This window comes from Panulirus ornatus, chromosome 40 (genome assembly GCF_036320965.1).
Source record: "Panulirus ornatus isolate Po-2019 chromosome 40, ASM3632096v1, whole genome shotgun sequence".
In the NCBI taxonomy this organism is placed as follows: domain Eukaryota; kingdom Metazoa; phylum Arthropoda; class Malacostraca; order Decapoda; family Palinuridae; genus Panulirus; species Panulirus ornatus.
This window is the reverse complement of record NC_092263.1, coordinates 3,899,873-3,921,470: the sequence shown is the minus strand read 5'-3', so window position 1 is coordinate 3,921,470 and position 21,598 is coordinate 3,899,873. Positions and strand designations below refer to the sequence as shown.

The 21,598-nt window shown below is 46.0% G+C and overlaps 1 protein-coding gene across 1 annotated transcript in view; it reads right to left on the bottom strand.

Annotated features, from left to right (window-relative positions):
* Positions 1–21,504: 21,504 nt before the first annotated feature.
* LOC139761498 (uncharacterized) overlaps positions 21,505–21,598 on the bottom strand; it is a 65,561-nt gene continuing 65,467 nt past the window's right edge. The window contains exon 5 of the mRNA XM_071685762.1: positions 21,505–21,573. Coding sequence (XP_071541863.1) covers positions 21,505–21,573 — 69 coding nt within the window. The remainder of the gene's footprint in view (positions 21,574–21,598) is intronic.

The following is a 21,598-nucleotide window of genomic DNA, read 5'->3' as shown; positions in this document are numbered from 1 at the left end:
CAAAACCACTAACACACTCATTAAGCTGTTCCCAAAACACTTGCCTCTCATGATCTTTCTTCTCATGCCCAGGTGCATATGCACCAATAATCACCCATCTCCCTCCATCAACTTTCAGTTTTACCAATATCAATCTGGAGTTTACTTTCCTACACTCTTATCACATACTCCCAGAACTCCTGTTTCAGGATTAGTGCTACTCCTTCCCTTGCTCTTGTCCTCTCACTAACCACTGACTTTACTCCCAAGACATTCCCAAACCACTCTTCCCCTTTACCCTTGAGCTTCGTTTCACTCAGCCAAAACATCCAGGTTCCTTTCCTCAAACATACTACCTATCTCTCCTTTTTCCTCATCTTGGTTACATCCTCACACATTTAGACACCCCAATCTGAGCCTTCGAGGAGGATGAGCACTCCCCGCGTGACTCCTTCTTCTGTTTCCCCTTTTAGAAAGTTGAAATACAAGGAGGGGAGGGTTTCTAGCCCCCCGCTCCCGTCCCCCTTAGCCGCCTTCTACGACACGTGAGGAATGCGTGAGAAGTATTCTTTCTCCCCTATCCCCAGGGATAATATATGATGATATAAGTAATAATGATGATAAAGTGTCAGGTGGTAGAGTAATCATTATCACCAGATGGTGTCAGTTATGATGAATGGTAGTTTTAGATTGGGGTGGACCGCCTCATTGACCCTTGATTGGTAGTTCTGAAGCCCAAACACGCAGTTAACCCATCAATACGATGACTACCACTATTAATACTACTATTATCAATAGCAGATGAGTGAATACATATATATACATATATATACATGAAACTTCAAATCTATACAGCCTATGGGAATGTATTTGTGCGTATTGAGCCACATCAATCCCTCTGCCCCCCGTAATTCGCTGGTCAAACACCAACAATTGTCATTGTATTGAAATGTTACGAAATATACGTAAATGTTGCAATGTTCGCACAACCCCTCGCTCTGTGTGTGTGTGTGTATACCATGGCCAACAATAGTTCTATTCCTGCGTTTAGAAAAGGTGGAGGGGGGGCGAACAGGAAGCCATGAGCAAACTGGATTGAAAATTCGTTCAAAATATAATGGGTTGTCATTGAATATATATATATATATATATATATATATATATATATATATATATATATATATATATATATATATATATATTCATTTATTTATTTTGCTTTGTTGCTGTCTCCCGCGTTAGCGAGGTAGCGCAAGGAAACAGACGAAAGAATGGCCCAACCCACCCACATACACATGTATATACATACACGTCCACGCATGCAAATTACATCTCAACGTATACATATCTATACACGTACAGACATATACATATATACACATGTACATAATTCATACTGTCTGCCTTTATTCATTCCCATCTCCACCCCGCCACACATGAAATAACAACCCCCTCCCCCCTCATGTGCGCGAGGTAGCGCTAGGAAAAGACAACAAAGGCCCCATTCGTTCACACTCAGTCTCTAGCTGTCATGCAATAATGCCCGAAACCACAGCTCCCTTTCCACATCCAGGCCCCACAGAACTTTCCATGGTTTGCCCCAGATACTTCACATGCCCTGATTTAATCCATTGACAGCACCTCGACCCCGGTATAACACATCGATCCAATTCACTCTATTCCTTGCCCGCCTTTCACCCTCCTGCATGTTCAGGCCCCGATCACTCAAAATCTTTTTCACTCCATCTTTCCACCTCCAATTTGGTCTCCCACTTCTCCTCGTTCCCTCCACCTCCGACACGTATATCCTCTTGGCCAATCTTTTCTCACTCATTCTCTCCATGTGCCCAAACCATTTCAAAACACCCTCTTCTTGCTCTCTCAACCACGCTCCTCTTATTTCCACACATCTCTTACCCTTACATTACTTACTCGATCAAACCACCTCACACCACATATTGTCCTCAAACATCTCATTTCCAGCACATCCACCCTCCTGCGCACAACTCTATCCATAGCCCACGCCTCGCAATCATACAACATTGTTGGAACCACTATTCCTTCAAACATAGCCATTTTTGCTTTCGGAGATAATGTTCTCGACTTCCAAACATTCTTCAAGGCTCCCAGGATTTTCGCCCCGTCCCCCACCCTATGATTCACTTCCGCTTCCATGGTTCATCCGCTGCCAGATCCACTCCCAGATATCTAAAACACTTTACGTCCTCCAGTTTTTCTCCATTCAAACTTACCTCCCAGTTGACTTGACCCTCAACCCTACTGTACCTATTAACCTTGATCTTATTCACATTCACTCTTAACTTTCTTCTTTCACACACTTTACCAAACTCAGTCACCAGCTTCTGCAGTTTCTCACATGAATCAGCCACCAGCGCTGTATCATTAGCGAACAACAACTGACTCGCTTCCCAAGCTCTCTCATCCCCAACAGACTTCATACTTGCCCCTCTTTCCAAAACTTTCATTCACCTTCCTAACAACCCCATCCATAAACAAAGTAAACAACCATGGAGACATCACACACCCCTGCCGCAAACCTACATTCACTGAGAACCAATCACTTTCCTCTCTTCCTATACGTACACATACCTTACATCCTCGATAAAAACTTTTCACTGCTTCTAACAACTTGCCTTCCACACCATATATTCTTAGTACCTTCCACAGAGCATCTCTATCAACTCTATCATATGCCTTCTCTAGATCCATAAATGCTACATACAAATCCATTTGCTTTTCTAAGTATTTCTCGCATACATTCTTCAAAGCAAAAACCTGATCCACACATCCTCTACCACTTCTGAAACCACACTGCTCTTCCCCAATCTGATGCTCTGTACATGCCTTCACCCTCTCAATCAATACCCTCCTATATAATTTACCAGGAATACTCAGGCAAACTTATACCTCTGTAATTTGAGCACTCACTGTTATCCCCTTTGCCTTTATACAATGGCACTATGCACGCATTCCGCCAATCCTCAGGCACCTCACCATGAATCATACATACATTAGCTAACCTTACCAACCAGTCAACAATAGTCACCCCCTTTTTTGATAAATTCCAATGCAATACCATCCAAATCTGCTGCCTTGCCGGCTTTCATCTTCCGCAAAGCTTTTACCACCTCTTCTCTTTACCAAATCATTTTCCCTAACCCTCTCACTTTGCACACCACCTCGACCAAAACCCCCTATATCTGCCACTCTATCATCAAACACATTCAACAAACCTTCAAAATACTCACTCCATCTCCTTCTCACACTTATCACCTCCCCATTAGCCCTCTTCACTGAAGTTCCCATTTGCTCCCTTGTCTCACGCACTTTACCTCCTTCCAGAACATCTTTTTATTCTCCCTAAAATTTGATGATACTCTCTCACCCCAACTCTCATTTGCCCTCTTTTTCACCTCTTGCACCTTTTTCTTGACCTCCTGTCTTTCTTTTATACATCTCCCACTCAATTGCATTTTTTCCCTGCAAAAATCGTCGAAATGCCTCTCTCTTCTCTTTCACTGATAATCTTACTTCATCCCACCGCTCACTACCCTTTCTAATCAACCCACCTCCCACACTTCTCATGCCACAAGCATCTTTTATTTCTTCAGTGTTTAAACTTGTGATTTCAGATCAAGCCAGTGAGATTTTTTTTTAAGTTGTGAATGATGAGGGACTGGCCTTTGTAGAGAGAGAGAGAGAGAGAGAGAGAGAGAGAGAGAGAGAGAGAGCAAGCTGACTTTCGAGCAATACTTGAAATATTACTTTCCAGTATTCGTTTGGTATTGATTTTTTTCAAATATTTTTCTTTCTTGACTGTGGCTAATTGATGGAGTTAGGGGGATATTGATAAGGGTAGGATAAGTTGACGGAGTAATGTGGGATAACATGGGAAGGACAGATAACGCAAGACCTGATGGTCTATGACCAGGTTATCTGCTGGAGGACAGTACATGGGAAGGACAGATAACGCAAGACCTGATGGTCTATGACCAGGTTATCTGCTGGAGGACAGTGCATGGGAAGGACAGATAACACAAGACCTGATGGTCTATGACCAGGTTATCTGCTGGAGGACAGTACATGGGAAGGCCAGAACACAAGACCTGATGGTCTATGACCAGGTTATCTGCTGGAGGACAGTACATGGGAAGGACAGAACACAAGACCTGATGGTCTATGACCAGGTTATCTGCTGGAGGACAGATAACACCAGACCTGATGGTCTATGACCAGGTTATCATTCGTGTATTTGTTTAGACTTATTCCTAACTACATAGTCGCAATATATGTCCAGCTGTGTTCTTAACTACAGTCACTATGCTTGTTTAGCTGTGTTCTTAAGTTTTTCGAGTCTTAATATATGTTCAGCTGTATCATATCTCTGTACCGACTGTATCCTGTCGTAATTAACTTCAGTGTTACATAACTACTGCTGAAAAGACTTTTCTTCTCGCTTACAATCATCTCTTTAACATTTTACCAATATTTCTGGTACTAGAATACCTGGGTATTTCTAGGTGGTGGATAAGTTGATGGATTGCAGGGGTGTGGGTGGTGGTGGATGAGTGGATGCATTGCAAGGGTGTAGGTGGTGGTGGGTGAGTTGATGGATTGCAGGGGTGTGGGTTGTGGTGGATGAGTTGATGGATTGCAGGGGTGTGGGTGGTGGTGGATGAGTGGATGCATTGCAAGGGTGTAGGTGGTGGTGGGTGAGTTGATGGATTGCAGGGGTGTGGGTGGTGGTGGATGAGTGGATGCATTGCAGGGATATGGGTGGTGGTGGATGAGTGGATGCATTGCAGGGGTGTGGGTGGTGGTGGATGAGTGGATGCATTTGGTACGATGGCACTATGGTGCCCTGATACTATGGTACCATAGCTTTTGGTACGATGGTACTATGGTGCTATAATACTGTGGTACCATAGCTTCTGGTACGATACTATACCATGATACTATGGTACCATAACTTCAACCCTTCACCCTTGATTCTGCTCGAAGGCATTCCATCACACTCGACCATCATTACGAACGACTACAAAGGAAAAATCTTAGTTTTATTTAGACATAAATGTGCTCATTTATCCTTTTTATACATTCATTAAATAACAAGGCCTTTTAATCATATTTTTGCGCCGTTGTGAACCTTATTCTTCAAAGTTTGGTGACCGAAGATTCATCTCCTCGCTGGACGGGGTATTGTGGTCTCAGGTATTGTGGGAAGAAGAGATATCTCTCATCAGAGACAATAATATTTTCCGAGTCTGCCACCAGAGCTGTGTCATCTGCAAACAGCAGCTGACTCGCCTCTTTAACAACCCCAATACTTAAACCATTCTGGATATATTTCTTTTTCTATATTATGATCAGATGTCGCTAATGAGTAAGATATTCACCTGGATTCGTATCCCACTTACACGTCGCGAGTCTTGCAATATTCACCAGGACCGAGTCCCACCCACTCAAACCTCGCAAGTCTTTCAATCTTTGAAGCTGTGCTGCAGAATCCGAGACACGCACCAACCTCCCTTTAGTCTGACTGTTTCCGTTCCTCTGCTGGAAGCCTCTTTTCCCCCCTCATCCTGTGGCTGGCCTTTGACTAATTGCTCCTCAACTTCATGTTTACCGTCGGAGGGGAGAAATACCTTCCGAGTTCCCCCTCCTATTAATTATACTAGCGAAGGAAACCCCCATCCCCCCTCGAGGAAGTAAATATATTCATTGCAAGAACGGCAAGAAAAATCAGTGTGCGTGTTTTTTTTTCCTTGGCGTCAGATGTAGATCCTCCCGCTGTAAGGGGTAAGTGATTGCTCGCTGCTGGAGGCGGTGACTGTATATCACCATTGGGTGCAGGAAGAGGCCAGCATACATCCTCACCCCTCAAAGGCCCGGGAAAGAGGAGGAGGAGGAGGATCTAAGCCTCCACATGAGGGATCAAGGGGATGTCGTCCCCTTAGGATCGCCACAAGGAGCAATAGGATTGTCAGAAGGTAGCGAGGGATCCGGAGTTTATCGAAGTCTGGTCTGGTCCCCCAGATATTGGATAGTAACACTGAGCTTAATTGCTGTTCACACCGTGATCTCGATAGACCAAGCTTCGAGGTAGCCATTTTTGGGGTTCATTTCGCCACAGTTGGCTCCCACAGGAGCATCGTCTGCTCCAGAATGAGGAGGATTTAGATTTTTACGAGAAATCAAGTCTGACTGCGAAAGCCACCTTGAGTAGAACACCAAGGTCCAGACCACGACGTACTCTTTGCATTCATCCCCCCAACACACACACATACACACGCACACACTCACACACACACACACAAACTTCCATACATACATATTGTAGGTAATTGCAGGTGGCTAAACACACACACTCATACACAAAAGAACACAAACACTGGATTTGTGTGTGTGTGTGTGACTATGTAGCTTACCTTACCTTTCTGCCCCAGGACTCTGTTCTGTGGAGCTCCTGCAGTGCTCAGGATGTCAGCCACGTCCACAGGTCATAAATTTAGGTGTCGTGTTGTGACAGCGCAGGACGCTAGCCGAGTTTTCAGTGTCTTCGTTGTGTAGAAGTTATGATTCTTGGCGTGAAGGGTGTTATGTTATAACCTTGTATATAATGTTGGAGAGATCATTGGTGTCCACAGCAAATAAGGGAATGAATAACTCTCACATGTCTGGTGAGTGTAGTTCCAAATGGGGGAAAAAAATGGCTAGTGGGTTGGTGTTTAAGATTGGATACATGTCCGTGGCAAAGGTATGGCAGGTCAGGATAATTCTGCTCCCTCATCCTCGTCCATTTATCAAAGATCTATTTTGTACCTTTCCTCCATGACCTCGAAAGAATGCTTGACCTCTCGATAGATGAAGTTTTCAAACAGCGGAAGGTCAGCGGGAGGAGGAGAGGTCATGAGGGAGGAGGTCAGTGTGGGAGGTCATGAGGGAGGAGGTCAGTGTGGGAGGTCATGAGGGAGGTGGTCAGCGTGGGAGGTCATGAGGGAGGTGGTCAGTGTGGGAGGTCATGAGGGAGGAGGTCAGTGTGGGAGGTCTTGAGGGAGGAGGTCAGTGTGGGAGGTCTTGAGGAGGAGGTCAGTGTGGGAGTCTTGAGGGAGGAGGTCAGTGTGGGAGGGTCTTGAGGGAGGAGGTCAGTGTGGGAGGTCTTGAGGGAGGAGGTCAGTGTGGGAGGTCTTGAGGGAGGAGGTCAGTGTGGGAGGTCTTGAGGGAGGAGGTCAGTGTGGGAGGTCTTGAGGGAGGAGGTCAGTGTGGGAGGTCTTGAGGGAGGAGGTCAGTGTGGGAGGTCTTGAGGGAGGAGGTCAGTGTGGGAGGTCTTGAGGGAGGAGGTCAGTGTGGGAGGTCTTGAGGGAGGAGGTCAGTGTGGGAGGTCTTGAGGGAGGAGGTCAGTGTGGGAGGTCTTGAGGGAGGAGGTCAGTGTGGGAGGTCTTGAGGGAGGAGGTCAGTGTGGGAGGTCTTGAGGGAGGAGGTCAGTGTGGGAGGTCTTGAGGGAGGAGGTCAGTGTGGGAGGTCTTGAGGGAGGAGGTCAGTGTGGGAGGTCTTGAGGGAGGAGGTCAGTGTGGGAGGTCTTGAGGGAGGAGGTCAGTGTGGGAGGTCTTGAGGGAGGAGGTCAGTGTGGGAGGTCTTGAGGGAGGAGGTCAGTGTGGGAGGTCTTGAGGGAGGAGGTCAGTGTGGGAGGTCTTGAGGGAGGAGGTCAGTGTGGGAGGTCTTGAGGGAGGAGGTCAGTGTGGGAGGTCTTGAGGGAGGAGGTCAGTGTGGGAGGTCTTGAGGGAGGAGGTCAGTGTGGGAGGTCTTGAGGGAGGAGGTCAGTGTGGGAGGTCTTGAGGGAGGAGGTCAGTGTGGGAGGCCGTGAGGGAGGAGGTCAGTGTGGGAGGCCGTGAAAGGGGGAGGTCAGTGGGGGGATGGGCTTGAGGGGGGAGGTCCCTGTGGGGGGGTCTTGAGGGAAAGGGGGTCGTGTGGGGGTCTTGATGGGGGAGGTCAGTGTGGGGGAGGGGGGGTCATTGGGGGGAGGGAGGTCAGTGTGGGAGGCCTTTTAGGGGGGAGGTCCCGTGTGGGAGGTCTTGAGGGAGGTCAGTGTGGGGGGTCCTGAGGGAGGGGTCATTGGGAGGCCGTGGAGGAGGTCAGTGTGGGGGCCTAAAGGGGGAGGAGGTAGGTCAAGGGGGGGGGGCCCTGAGGGGGGCGGGGGGAAAGGGGTCAGTGGGGAGGGCCAGGGGGGGAGGGGAAGGCCGTGGGGAGGCTGTACATCACATAAGGGTCAATACACACACACACACACACACACACACACACACCAGACACGTAGATGGTTTACTTATTTATTTTGAAGTTGAGAGATGCTACCTCCACCCACTGTTTCTCCCACTTATGATAAAACACAACACGATTTCTCTCTCTTCTCTCTCTCTCTCTCTTCTCTCTCTCTCTCTCTCTCTCTCTCTCTCTCTCTCTCTCTCTCTCTCTCTCCAGCACGTGTAAGACGCGTCTTAACGAAGGTAAATTCCACTATTGGTTCTCTAATGCCCTCCAGGTTACTGCTAACAGTATCGACAGTTCGTTTCTTATTTCTTAAAACACACACACACACACACACACACACACACACACACACACACACACACACAGGGCAGTCGGCTCACAGCCAGCCTAGCTATTCATCCTCTCCTCTGGGGGGCTGGTTGATGACTGGGTACCTGGCGTAAGCTAGGGTGTGTGTATATGTATATATACACTCTAGTTTGACTTGGTTTATATATATAAACAAGGTGAAGAGACGGGGCAATACGAGTGTAGTAAAACTCTCTTCTCCCTGCATCACGGACGTTATGATAAAGTAATCACACACTTGAATAAGGATGAATGATTAGGTATCTAACAGCCCCAGCTGATGGTGGAGGGCGAGACGAGTAGAGTCGGGGGCGAGACGAGTGATCTCGTCAAGTCTGATCATTTCTGGTGAGATTAGACGAATCCTCTTGTCTATCCAAGGACTCCTGGCTTCTGGCAGGACGCACGTGCGTGCACCACGCAACTTGAAGGGGAGGGTCCTTGCCCCTGGCAGGACGCACGTGCGTGCACCACGCCACGTGAAGGGGAGGGTCCTCACCCCTGGCAGGACGCACGTGCGTGTACCACGCCACGTGAAGAGATGGTCCTCGCCCCTGGCATGACGCACGTGCGTGCACCACGACACGTGAAGGGGAGGGTCCTCACCCCTGGCAGGACGCACGTGCGTGTACCACGCCACGTGAAGAGATGGTCCTCGCCCCTGGCATGACGCACGTGCGTGCACCACGACACGTGAAGGGGAGGGTCCTCACCCCTGGCAGGACGCACGTGCTTGCACCACGCCACGTGAAGGGGAGGTCCTCAACCCTGGCAGGATGCACGTGCTTACGCCACGTGAAGGGGAGGGTCCTCGCCCCTGGCAGGACGCACGTGCGTGTACCACGCCACGTGATGGGAAATATGAGTGTAGCAAGTACTCCCTCTTCTTAGTACATTGGTGGAGGCCAGAGAGGATCCCCAAGATTGTACAATGTGATCTGGAGGTGTACAGTACATAGGAGATGTACAGACACGGTAGTACGCCACTCTGGGTCACGTCAGAATCGTGGAAGTAAGGGTTCGAAAGTGAGATGTTGTGATGACCATCCATAAAGTGAGAAACTAAACTTGACAGTAGGAGCAAATGGGGAATTTTAAGTCTCGAGTGGGAAGGGGAAGTGATGGTGGTGACATGGAAACATAAACGAGTAAAAAAGACATTAAAAAACATTATACGAAAATCTTATAAGAAAACATTATAAGAAAACACAGACCTGATTCACCCTTGGTCGTCAATGAAGGTCAGAAACAATTACAAGATTCTGACGAACTCGTTCCAAAGTCGTATTCCCAAGTTTGATCCTAAGAAGATATAAACAAGTTGCAAGACTTACCACTCGAGGAAGGAGGGAAGGGAAGGAGGGAGGGAGGGTAAACTCTGCTAATGACCAGCATAGCTGGAGCTACTGCTTCAAGATTGGCCCAGTGTTGCAGGATCGTGTGGTGGCAGCAGCGAGAGAGGCGTCGCTCGCCTCACTTAAGGTGGATGAAAGACACACTTTCGTTTTCCATTTATGGATCAACCTGCCTGGAGTCCAGCCCTCGGGAAGGAGGGAGGGGAAGGGGCTGGTTGGGGTAAAGCCACCGCCTCCTCTTCCAGGAAGGAACTCTGGACAGTAGAACCTTTCGCCAGTACTCCCGACGTCCACTTGAAGGTTCTTGAAAATATATGAATCCACGTTAAGTTATTATATCTTATGAGGACGCGACGCGAAATGGTGTCATGGTGGTGATGTGCAACGCGATTTATACGTAGCTTCTCTCTGTTTGGATTCTCTTTATTGATGAAGTTGAGACAGAGATAGATAGACACAGACACAGAGATAGAGAGACAGAGATAGACAGACGTCTCTCCCAGCGCTCCTCCTCCGAGCTGAGGTGTTGGTTCCGTAATGTGGAAGTTTACCGTCAGATGTCGAGGGGGCAACGCCTCGTCGGACTTCGATTACCGGCCTTGGATGTTTAGTGAGGCCAGAGCCCGTAAATGCGATGGTCGGTGTGGGAGGGAAGGACACACACACACACACACACACACACACACACACACACACACACACACACACACACAGAGAGAGAGAGAGAGAGAGAGAGAGAGAGAGAGAGAGAGAGAGAGAGAGAGAGCCGGGGGGGAGAGTGCATGCCTGGGCAGAGGCACGGGTGAGTGGTGGACGGCTGGAGAAACTGCGCAGGCAGCGGAGATGAGGCACGTAGCGGGTGGGAAGGTATGGGGAAGGGAGAGTAAAGTGGTGTGGCAGGGAGAGGTGGAAGACGTGGATGCTCTCTAGTGACCAGGAGAACACACACACCACACCTAGACAGTAACACGATCATCTTACCATCGCATCCTAGCATGCTCGATACTCAAATCCATTGCTACAGCATTAGATTCCTTTTATACGAAACCACTCCATAACTTATCCTCAACCATCCAGCCAGAAGTAAATGGCTTAACCCCAGCCTCACACACTCAGAGAACCTCGCCCCTTCTTAACAACACAACACTGACAAACCACACCACTACAAATGACCCAACAGACACTAAACAACCGACCTCCCAACTCAGTCTTAAAAGGCCACCTTCACCAGACATAAACACTCTTCTGAAACCACACTCCCCAGGTATACACGAGTTACACTTTCTCGTCTAGGCTTTGGACATCACCCTTTCCCACAACATTACAAAACTGCGATTCAAAATATATCAAGACTCGTTTCTCCATGATGTAATTAACATAATAAAGATACCAGACATTGCTCAGTTGCCCCATACCCTTCACACAGACACACAAGCGTAACTACATTTTATGATCCTTGGGCCCGTTCAGTGGACGTAGCTGGCTCCTGGGCGCTGCAAAAGTCTTACTGAAAATAGAAATAACTCCTGGGAAGAAAGTATATATACATGGATCTCCGTGACATAAGGGTTAGCGTTCCTGACCGTGACGCATTCACGGGCCCCCGCCCAGGGTCGAGCATGGCATAGGTTCGAATCCTGGTTGCAGCAGTCGGTCCACAGTCAACCCAGCTGATCATCCACCTCAAGGGGTTGGTCGATAAAATGGGTACCTGGCCGAGGCTAGGGTAGGTATATATATATATATATATATATATATATATATATATATATATATATAATATAATATAAAGGTGAAATCGCACTTCAATAGTTGATACAATTATATTTAACATGTAATTTTTCTATACATGTGGCACGACATGTTTCGTGGAGACAATCCACCTCATCATCAGGTGGTGCCAGTACTTAACAAAGTTATTTAAATCCCAACATCACACTTGACTCCCGCCGTCCAGCACCAATCTGTACAGACCAACCACTGTCCGCTTTGTCTGGCAGTAACCGTTGTAAGGGAGAGTGATTAAGGGGGGTCACGTGGCGGGGGTTGACCTGGGTAGCTGGGTGTGTCTTGAACAACTTTTTATGTTTTCGTGTTTTGACAGGAGAGGAAATAGTAATATGTGGGATCAAGATGAATGCGTCAGAAACATTGCGAAACAAACAAGGCCACGCAAGCACCAGATTGGTAGATTGGAACTCGGCTTAAGGTAGATTGGTAGATTGGAAATCTACTTCCAGATTTATCTACTTCCCCGGGATAACTCTACTTCCTCATGCTATTGTAAGCACATGCGATTCGGGTCTGGTGTAACTGTAATTACCTTTTTGTAAATGCTTTTTTTGTACAGTTCGGAGTGGCGACGATAATGGATGAAGGCAGCAAGTATGAATGCGTACAAAAAAAAAAAAAAAAATGTCTGTGTATGTATACGTTGATATATATATATATATTTTTTTTTTTTTTTTATACTTTGTCGCTGTCTCCCGCGTTTGCGAGGTAGCGCAAGGAAACAGACGAAAGAAATGGCCCAACCCCCCCCATACACATGTACATACACACGTCCACACACGCAAATATACATACCTACACAGCTTTCCTTGGTTTACCCCGGACGCTTCACATGCCTTGATTCAATCCACTGACAGCACGTCAACCCCTGTATACCACATCGCTCCAATTCACTCTATTCCTTTCCCTCCTTTCACCCTCCTGCATGTTCAGGCCCCGATCACACAAAATCCTTTTCACTCCATCTTTCCACCTCCAATTTGGTCTCCCTCTTCTCCTCGTTCCCTCCACCTCCGACACATATATCCTCTTGGTCAATCTTTCCTCACTCATTCTCTCCATGTGCCCAAACCATTTCAAAACACCCTCTTCTGCTCTCTCAACCACGCTCTTTTTATTTCCACACATCTCTCTTACCCTTACGTTACTTACTCGATCAAACCACCTCACACCACACATTGTCCTCAAACATCTCATTTCCAGCACATCCATCCTCCTGCGCACAACTCTATCCATAGCCCACGCCTCGCAACCATACAACATTGTTGGAACTACTATTCCTTCAAACATACCCATTTTTGCTTTCCGGGATAATGTTCTCGACTTCCACACATTTTTCAAGGCTCCCAAAATTTTCGCCCCCTCCCCCACCCTATGATCCACTTCCGCTTCCATGGTTCCATCCGCTGACAGATCCACTCCCAGATATCTAAAACACTTCACTTCCTCCAGTTTTTCTCCATTCAAACTCACCTCCCAATTGACTTGACCCTCAACCCTACTGTACCTAATAACCTTGCTCTTATTCACATTTACTCTTAACTTTCTTCTTCCACACACTTTACCAAACTCCGTCACCAGCTTCTGCAGTTTCTCACATGAATCCGCCACCAGCGCTGTATCATCAGCGAACAACAACTGACTCACTTCCCAAGCTCTCTCATCCCCAACAGACTTCATACTTGCCCCTCTTTCCAAGACTCTTGCATTTACCTCCCTAACAACCCCATCCATAAACAAATTAAACAACCATGGAGACATCACACACCCCTGCCGCAAACCTACATTCACTGAGAACCAATCACTTTCCTCTCTTCCTACACGTACACATGCCTTACATCCTCGATAAAAACTTTTCACTGCTTCTAACAACTTGCCTCCCACACCATATATTCTTAATACCTTCTACAGAGCATCTCTATCAACTCTATCATATGCCTTCTCCAGATCCATAAATGCTACATACAAATCCATTTGCTTTTCTAAGTATTTCTCACATACATTCTTCAAAGCAAACACCTGATCCACACATCCTCTACTACTTCTGAAACCACACTGCTCTTCCCCAATCTGATGCTCTGTACATGCCTTCACCCTCTCAATCAATACCCTCTCATATAATTTACCAGGAATACTCAACAAACTTATACCTCTGTAATATATATATATATATATATATATATATATATATATATATATATATATATGGGTGTGTTTGTATTCCCCCTTCTCCCCCCCCCCCCCCCACTTTATCCCTGCGTTAGCGACATATCGCCAGACAAAGAAAGGCCACAGCCGCTCACGTCCATTCTCTTGCTCCTTATCCACATCCAGGCCCCACAGACCTTTCCATGGTTTACCCACGAAGCTTCACATGCCCTGGTTCAGTACATTGACTGCACGTCGACCCCAGTATACCACAAAGTTCCAATTCTCTCTATCCCGTGCACGCCCATCACCTTCCTGCATATACAGTCTCCGATCGCTTAAAATCTTTATCAGTCCATCCTTCCACCTCCAATTTGGTCTTCCCGTTTTCATATACGCTAGATACCAGGATCACGACTATCCTCCAAATGAGATGAGGAACAGTTGGCATTGACTGTGAGTCGCCTGCTCTGTATAGGATTCGAACCTGGGCCCCCTCTGGCTTCATAAGTATGGATGCTCAGGGAACCGTGGCGTGTTAAACACGGGTTACATAGATGAGGTTCGAGCCACGGGGGATGTCCCCTGACTCAAAGATGAAGGTAAGCGACCCTGGGATTAATAAGGACAAGAGGAGATATGATGAATGATGATAATCCTCGCCACTGACGTACCGGAATGAGTTAATCTTTAATTGATCATAACTTACTCATCATTATGAGGGAAGGGAAGGAGGGGGGGAGTCTTGTCATGGGTTATGAGTGATGGGTAATTGTGTAGTGTGGTGTGTATCGTGTGGTGTGGTGTGTTATGTGGTCTTGTGTGTTGTGGCTGGTGTTGTGTTTGTTATGGTTTGTGTGGTGTTTGTTGTGTGGTGTGGTGTTATGCGGTGTGTTTGTGTTCCGTGGTGTGCTGTGTATCGTGTGGTGTGTGTTGTGGTATTGTGTGGTGTGTTGTGGTGTTTGGTGTGGTGTTGTGTGGTGTGTGGTGGTGTGCGTTGTGTTGTGGATGGATGTAAATGGAAGACTTGATCACAGTGTGACGTCTTGTTGCTTGTGATTACCATACATTTTTGTGTTGCGAGGATCGAGTGTTGCACTTGTTGCCCCATCTCTTAACCCTCAAAACACACACACACACACAAAGTTTGGCAGTGGGTAGGTGAAGAAGTTGTTTCCATGTTTGGCAACTTTGATGTGCTTTGTGTCCTCCTGATCTGTCGAGTTTACACGCCAAGGTGAAGTCACTGGCCAGGAAACAAAGGCTGTCTGTATTCATTTTAGTCTGCTTGATGGCAGTTGCCCGCGTCCGCGAGGTAGCGCCAGGAAACGGACGAAGAATGGGCCATCCGCTCGCATACACACACACACACACACACACACACACACACACACACACACACACACACACACACACACACACTCACATATATATATATATATATATATATATATATATATATATATATATATATATATATGTGTGTGTGTGTGTGTGTATATATATATATATGATACATTTGCATATAATTAATATTCCAAACACAGGACATGATTAGACCAGCAGGAGATGTGACATTTTAAGCAATCCACAGAGATTACAAACTCTCTCTCTCTCTCTCTCTCTCTCTCTCTCCTTTCTCTCTCTTTCCCTCCAGGGGCGAGCGTTCTTCGCCAAAGACTTGAGAGCAACTGTATGCAAATGTTCCTGACAGCTGGCAAAGCTGACATTTGGCACAGCTGACAGCCGTCAGCTTAGAGGCGCGAGAGAAGGTTTAATGTCTGGCTTGCTGACACTTGGTAACATGAGGCAAACACGGTTGATGACGACAGTAACACACCCCCCCCCTAGATGTAACACAGCCCCCTAGATTTAACGCCCCCCTCGATGTAACGACCCCTCATGTAACGCCCCCCTTAATGTAACGATCCCCAAATGTAACGAATCAGAGATAAACACCCCCTCCCCCTGATGTGACACCCCTAGACGTAACGGCCTCGGTTGTAACACCCCAGGTGTAACGACTGATAATGTAACACCCCTACAGATGTGACACCCCACATAAAACTCCCCCAAGGTGTCACAACCGTAACACCTTTAGATGTGACCCCACCACACGGGTAAAACGCCCACAGATGTAACAACCCCAGATATCACTTCCCTCCCCAACAACCCCAGATATCACTCCCCTACCCGAAATAGTAAGAGATGTGTGGTAATAGTGTTGTCGAGAGAGCAGAAGAGGGTGTTTTGAAATGGTTTGGTCACATGGAGAGAATGAGTGAGGAAAGATTGACCAAGAGGATATATGTGTCGGAGGTGGAGGGAACAAGAAGTGGGGAGACCAAATTGGAGGTGGAAAGATGGAGTGAAAAAGATTTTGAGTGATCGGGGCCTGAACATGCAGGAGGGTGAAAGGCGTGCAAGGAATAGTTAATTGGAACGATTTGGTACTCTGGGGTCGACGTGCTGTCAATGGATTGAACCAGGGCATGTGAAGCGTCTGGGGTAAACCATGGAAGTTTTGTAGGGCCTGGATGTGGAAAGGGAGGTGTGGTTTCGGTGCATTATACATGACAGCTAGAGGCTGAGTGTGAACGAAAGTGGCCTTTGTTGTCTTTTCCTAGCGCTACCTCGCGCGCGTGTGGGGAGAGGGGGTTGTCATTTTGTGTGGCGGGGTGGCGACGGGAATGAATAAAGACAGCAAGTATGAATTATGTACATGTGTATATATGTAAATGTATATATATATATATATATATATATATATATATATATATATATATATATATATATATATACGTTGAAATGTATAGGTATGTATATGTGCATGTGTGGACGTGTATGTATATACATGTGTATGTGGGTGGGTTGGACCATTCTTTAGTCTGTTTCCTTGCGCTTCCTCGCTAACGCGGGAGACGGCGACAAAGTATGATAAATGATAATGAAATATAAATGTTTTTATGAAATAAGGAATCAAAAGGACAGAAGCAAGTTGGATAGCAAGGAAAAAACAAAGCGGTAATCTCTGATCCCGAAAGACTGTTAATAAATACTGTCTTCAATAACTAATAAGGAATTCGTTTCAGTTTAGTAACTGATATATCGAAAAACAAAAAAAAAAAGCATCAGATTCGTCTTCATTAGAAGGCTTTCAATACCAATATCACCTCGACTCTGTGAGAGATGGAAGGGGTTTTGAGAGGGACTTGGAGAGTTGCGCGCCATATATTGTAGTTAGAGGATTGTGTGTCGGGTTCAAGAGGATGGGATCCTAATGTTGAAGGATTCATGGCGGGTTGGAAGGTTTCTGGCGGACGTATTGCCCTTAGTTTCATTGGTTTTCTTTCCTCTATAGAAGCCATGATGTAAGACGTAAGATAAAGCGGTGTCAAGCTGCAGGAACGACATTCATTGGCTTATTGAGTTTTATGATGATGATGAATAATGGTAATGACTAATATATATATATATATATTGCAATAGTTCACAGTGGTGCGCGTGATTTAGAATTTGCTGATAATTACGAGGAAAACAAAAAGGATGAGTTCCCAAGTGCACTTTCATGTAATGATCACATCGTCAGGGGAGATAAAAGAATGAGATAGAAGACGTAGAACAGTAGCTAAGACGCCGTTGGGAACGTATTACCATGAAGGAGTCCTGGTTTTACCCAGGTCCTTCCTAAAGGTTCCTCTGCAGCCAACATTTGCGCTACTTCAAGAAGCAGGGAAATGTGTACTCGTTTGGATTGACAAGTTCTTTGACGAGGCTGTCAGTACTCCCAATGATACAGCCTTGTAACCTTTGGGAGATGGAGTCCGGTAACACACACACACACACTATATATATATATATATATATATATATATATATATATATATATATATATATTTATATATATATATAATTTTTATACATATTCGCCTTTTCCCGCATTAGCGAGGTAGCGTTAAGAACAGAGAACTGAACCTTTGAGGGAATATCCTCACTTGGCCCCCTCCTCTGTTCCTTTTTCTGGAAAACTAAAAATGAGAGGGAAGGATTTCCAGCCCCCCGCTCCCTCCCCTTTTAGTCGCCTTCTACGACACGCAGGGAATACGTGGGAAGTATTCTTTCTCCCCTATCCCCAGGGATATTATATATATATATATATATATATATATATATATATATATATATATATATATATATATATATATATATATATATTGATGAATGGAGAAATGAGATGCAGACTGATGTGGGTGTGAGTGAAAGTTTATTATGAGAGGTTTGTGATATTGATTATTGATGGACCTGGTAGTGATAGGAGTGAGGAAGAGAGGCAAGTGTCTTAGGAGGGACTGAGTAAGTCAACCATTTTGATGCAAGTGATCGATTATTAGACGTTGATGATTTGAATGTATGAACGGTTTATGTGTCAGATGTTGGTATAATCGCGATAATTGAGGAGAGAGGTGTAAATAAAGATTCTGAGCGGCTTGTAGCGATGTGTGCCCAAAAAGGACTGAATGGTTATTGGAAATACCTGGCTTACAGAATAGTGCATACATAAGCGCACACTTTTGAGTAGGGTTAATGTAAGGGGGTATTGTTGAAATATGTCCAAACTGATAGGCGTGATGAGAGACTTTTGGACGAAAATGTGCCGAGAGGGGCAGCTGGTGGGATGTCTTATCTCATCCTGGTGAAGGCGGGGGTTAAAACCTGGGCGTGGTTTTAGGAAGAGAGGAAATGATATGAGTGAGAAGAGGGTAGCGAAAGCGAGTGAGCTTGGAGGAAAAAGGAACGAATGTTCAGAAATACCAAGAAAGACACACTTGTTCCTCAGTTTTCTTGTGACCTTACAAATGCCGACTGGCCGGAGCGCCATTTACCACTTCGCCATAGTTCAGTTAAAAAGCTACATGGATTTTTGACAGCATATATTGAACATTTCCTCGTCCTTTCTTAACCTTCTCTCTGCATTTGAGGCTGGAGGAACCCATCATCTCCCTCCTCCTTCATCATCATATATTTTACAGAATCGTACACCACAACCTCCTGGCTTATGGTGGTGTCGTTCACTTTCCAAATCTAGGTTACTGTATAGAAGTTGTGTGTCGAATTGCTTCATTATATCTTTTCAAATCTCTCTCTCTCTCGTGTGTGTGTGTGTGTTCTGGTATATCATTGTGATAATGTACCATTATTAAGGTTGGGTTCACGATGGGGTTACAGGTATCACGAATGACGAACATAAATTCGAGTTAGAGAACAGAAAGTGTATTTGACAAGGCATTAGGTAAGGTCGGGTAAACATCCATACCAGGCTCGGAAATTTAGTCCAGTAGGAAAACATAACTACTTCCTGGGCTGCTGCTGGTGGAGGTAAACATCATTAAAAGGCCAGGTTGTTTACACAGCCATACACAGCCCTGGTAACCTGACTGAACTATTGTTAGCGAAAGCGTTGATATCAGAATCATTTGTGTCAAAGAAAGACTTAACCTTTTGAAAAAAATATGAGACTCCAAAGTTTCATCAGAGCTAATGTGTACACCCAAAAATATATTTTGTTCCTACATCTCCACCTGATGACATGGGAAATCCTACCTGGATGTAGGTGTGGGAAAATGTACGTCGAAATATGAGATATAACAACATTTATCAAAATAGGTCACAGCTATAAATTACACACACACATATGGCGTCCTAGCTGCATCTCTTCCTTGTATATCAACTGACTGTTGTATTTTTTTCTTGTATCTTCCTTGATGTGATTATTACACGAAAGTGCACTTGGGAACTTATCGTGTTTCATTTCCCGCGTGGACTTTATAAAACTTACATAGGAACTTTCTGTTTATATGTGACTCAAAGTTCAATGTCACCATTACCTAAGTCATAAAGAATTTTGATTGCATTTTTTAACTAAATTTTTTCGTCATGACTGTACAATGCAGGGTTTTTCGTGACGCCTCACGGATACAGAACCTCGGTCTTGTAACCCTGGCTCCTGTAGTTTGTAGTTAGACCTTATCAGACGAATCAGATAACATAAGGCTTGGCACGCATTCGTTCACCTTGGGAATGGCGTCGTGGAACACCGCACACGGATGGTTCGTAAAACCTCAGAAAATCTGTTAGTGACAGACCTGCCAAGCAGGGAAAGCTCTCTCTCTGTCTCTGTCTGTCTGTCTGTCTGTCTCTCTCTGTCTCTCTCTCTCTCTCTCTCTCTCTCTCTCTCTCTCTCTCTCTCTCTCTCTCTCTCTCTCTCTCTCTCTCTCTCTCTCCCCCCCCCACCAGCTGCCCTACCCGAAGTGTTTTCTCCCCGCGCTGTGAGTCGAGAATGGAAAGACACTGGAAGGCCAGTGTTACACAGTTGCTCCCACCTGTGAGGTGAGTTTCCTCAATGAATAACATCTCGCTAAATGATAAGACAGTAGTGATAAATGTTGATAACTGATGACCTCGTATTGTAGTTGGGTCTCAGGAAATCTTGACCTTACGAACTGCCTTGATTAACGAGGAGAAACAGATCTGCATATTTATTAACAAGGAGAAACATTTGCATATTTATTAACAAGGAGAAAGATTAGCATATTTATTAACAAGAAGAAACAGCTTTGCATATTTTGGATGCTAGGGCACTTGTTGTGAGAAACAAGTCATAAGCGCGAAGGGCATGAGAAGATGAACGTCAGGTTAATTTTGCTAATTGCCCTGTTAGAGCTATGTTGGTGGTTTGGATGTAACGCAGTAAAGAAAATGGGATGTACCGTACAGCTGGTAGATTTGACTTGGGCTTCTGTACGTACGAAACTCGACAACTTGCGTGTATCAAAGTGTGTCAGAAAACACTTAAGATGATTGAATAAACAAAGGAACACAGTGGGCAATAGACCAATAGGTGGTGCTGACGCTACAGAAAACGCGAGGTGCGTTGGACATCAAATCTTCCTCGTTCTTGGAGCAGATATGAGACGTGTGTTTGAGATGGTTCACAGCAACACGTCATCTCTGTGGCTGTTCCACAGCTCAACGTTAACACCCATTGTCCTTCGTCAGATTTAACCAGGAGTCCTTCCATCACCTCCCATTCCCTTGCCTCAAGCTCGCGTCTCGCATACATAACCAAGAGAACAGATGAACTATCTATCTCTGTGTCCCCCTGACGCACCTGAACTATCTATCTCCCCCTGGCGCACCTGAACTATCTCTTGTGTCCCCCTGGCGCACCTGAACTATCTGTGTCCCCCTGGCGCACCTGAACTATCTCTGTCCCCCCCTGGCGCGCCTGAACTATCTCTGTGTCCCCCAGGCGCACCTGAACTATCTCTGTGTCCCCCTGGCGCACCTGAACTATCTCTGTGTCCCCCTGGCGCACCTGAACTATCTCTTGTGTCCCCCTGGGGCACCTGAGCTATCTCTGTGTCCCCCTGGCGCACCTGAACTATCTCTGTGTCCCTCTGGCGCACCTGAACTATCTCTGTGTCCCTCTGGCGCACCTGAACTATCTCTGTGTCCCCCTGGCGCACCTGAACTATCTCTGTGTCCCTCTCGGGCTTTATCATCAAACGCCTCACCAAATTGCTCGTGTCTTGGGTTAGTGACCTTTCCTACAGAGCCACTTCGAGAACACCTCATCTTTGTGACTGTTCTCGCGCTCAGTGACCTATGGAGTGTATCCACACTTCGAG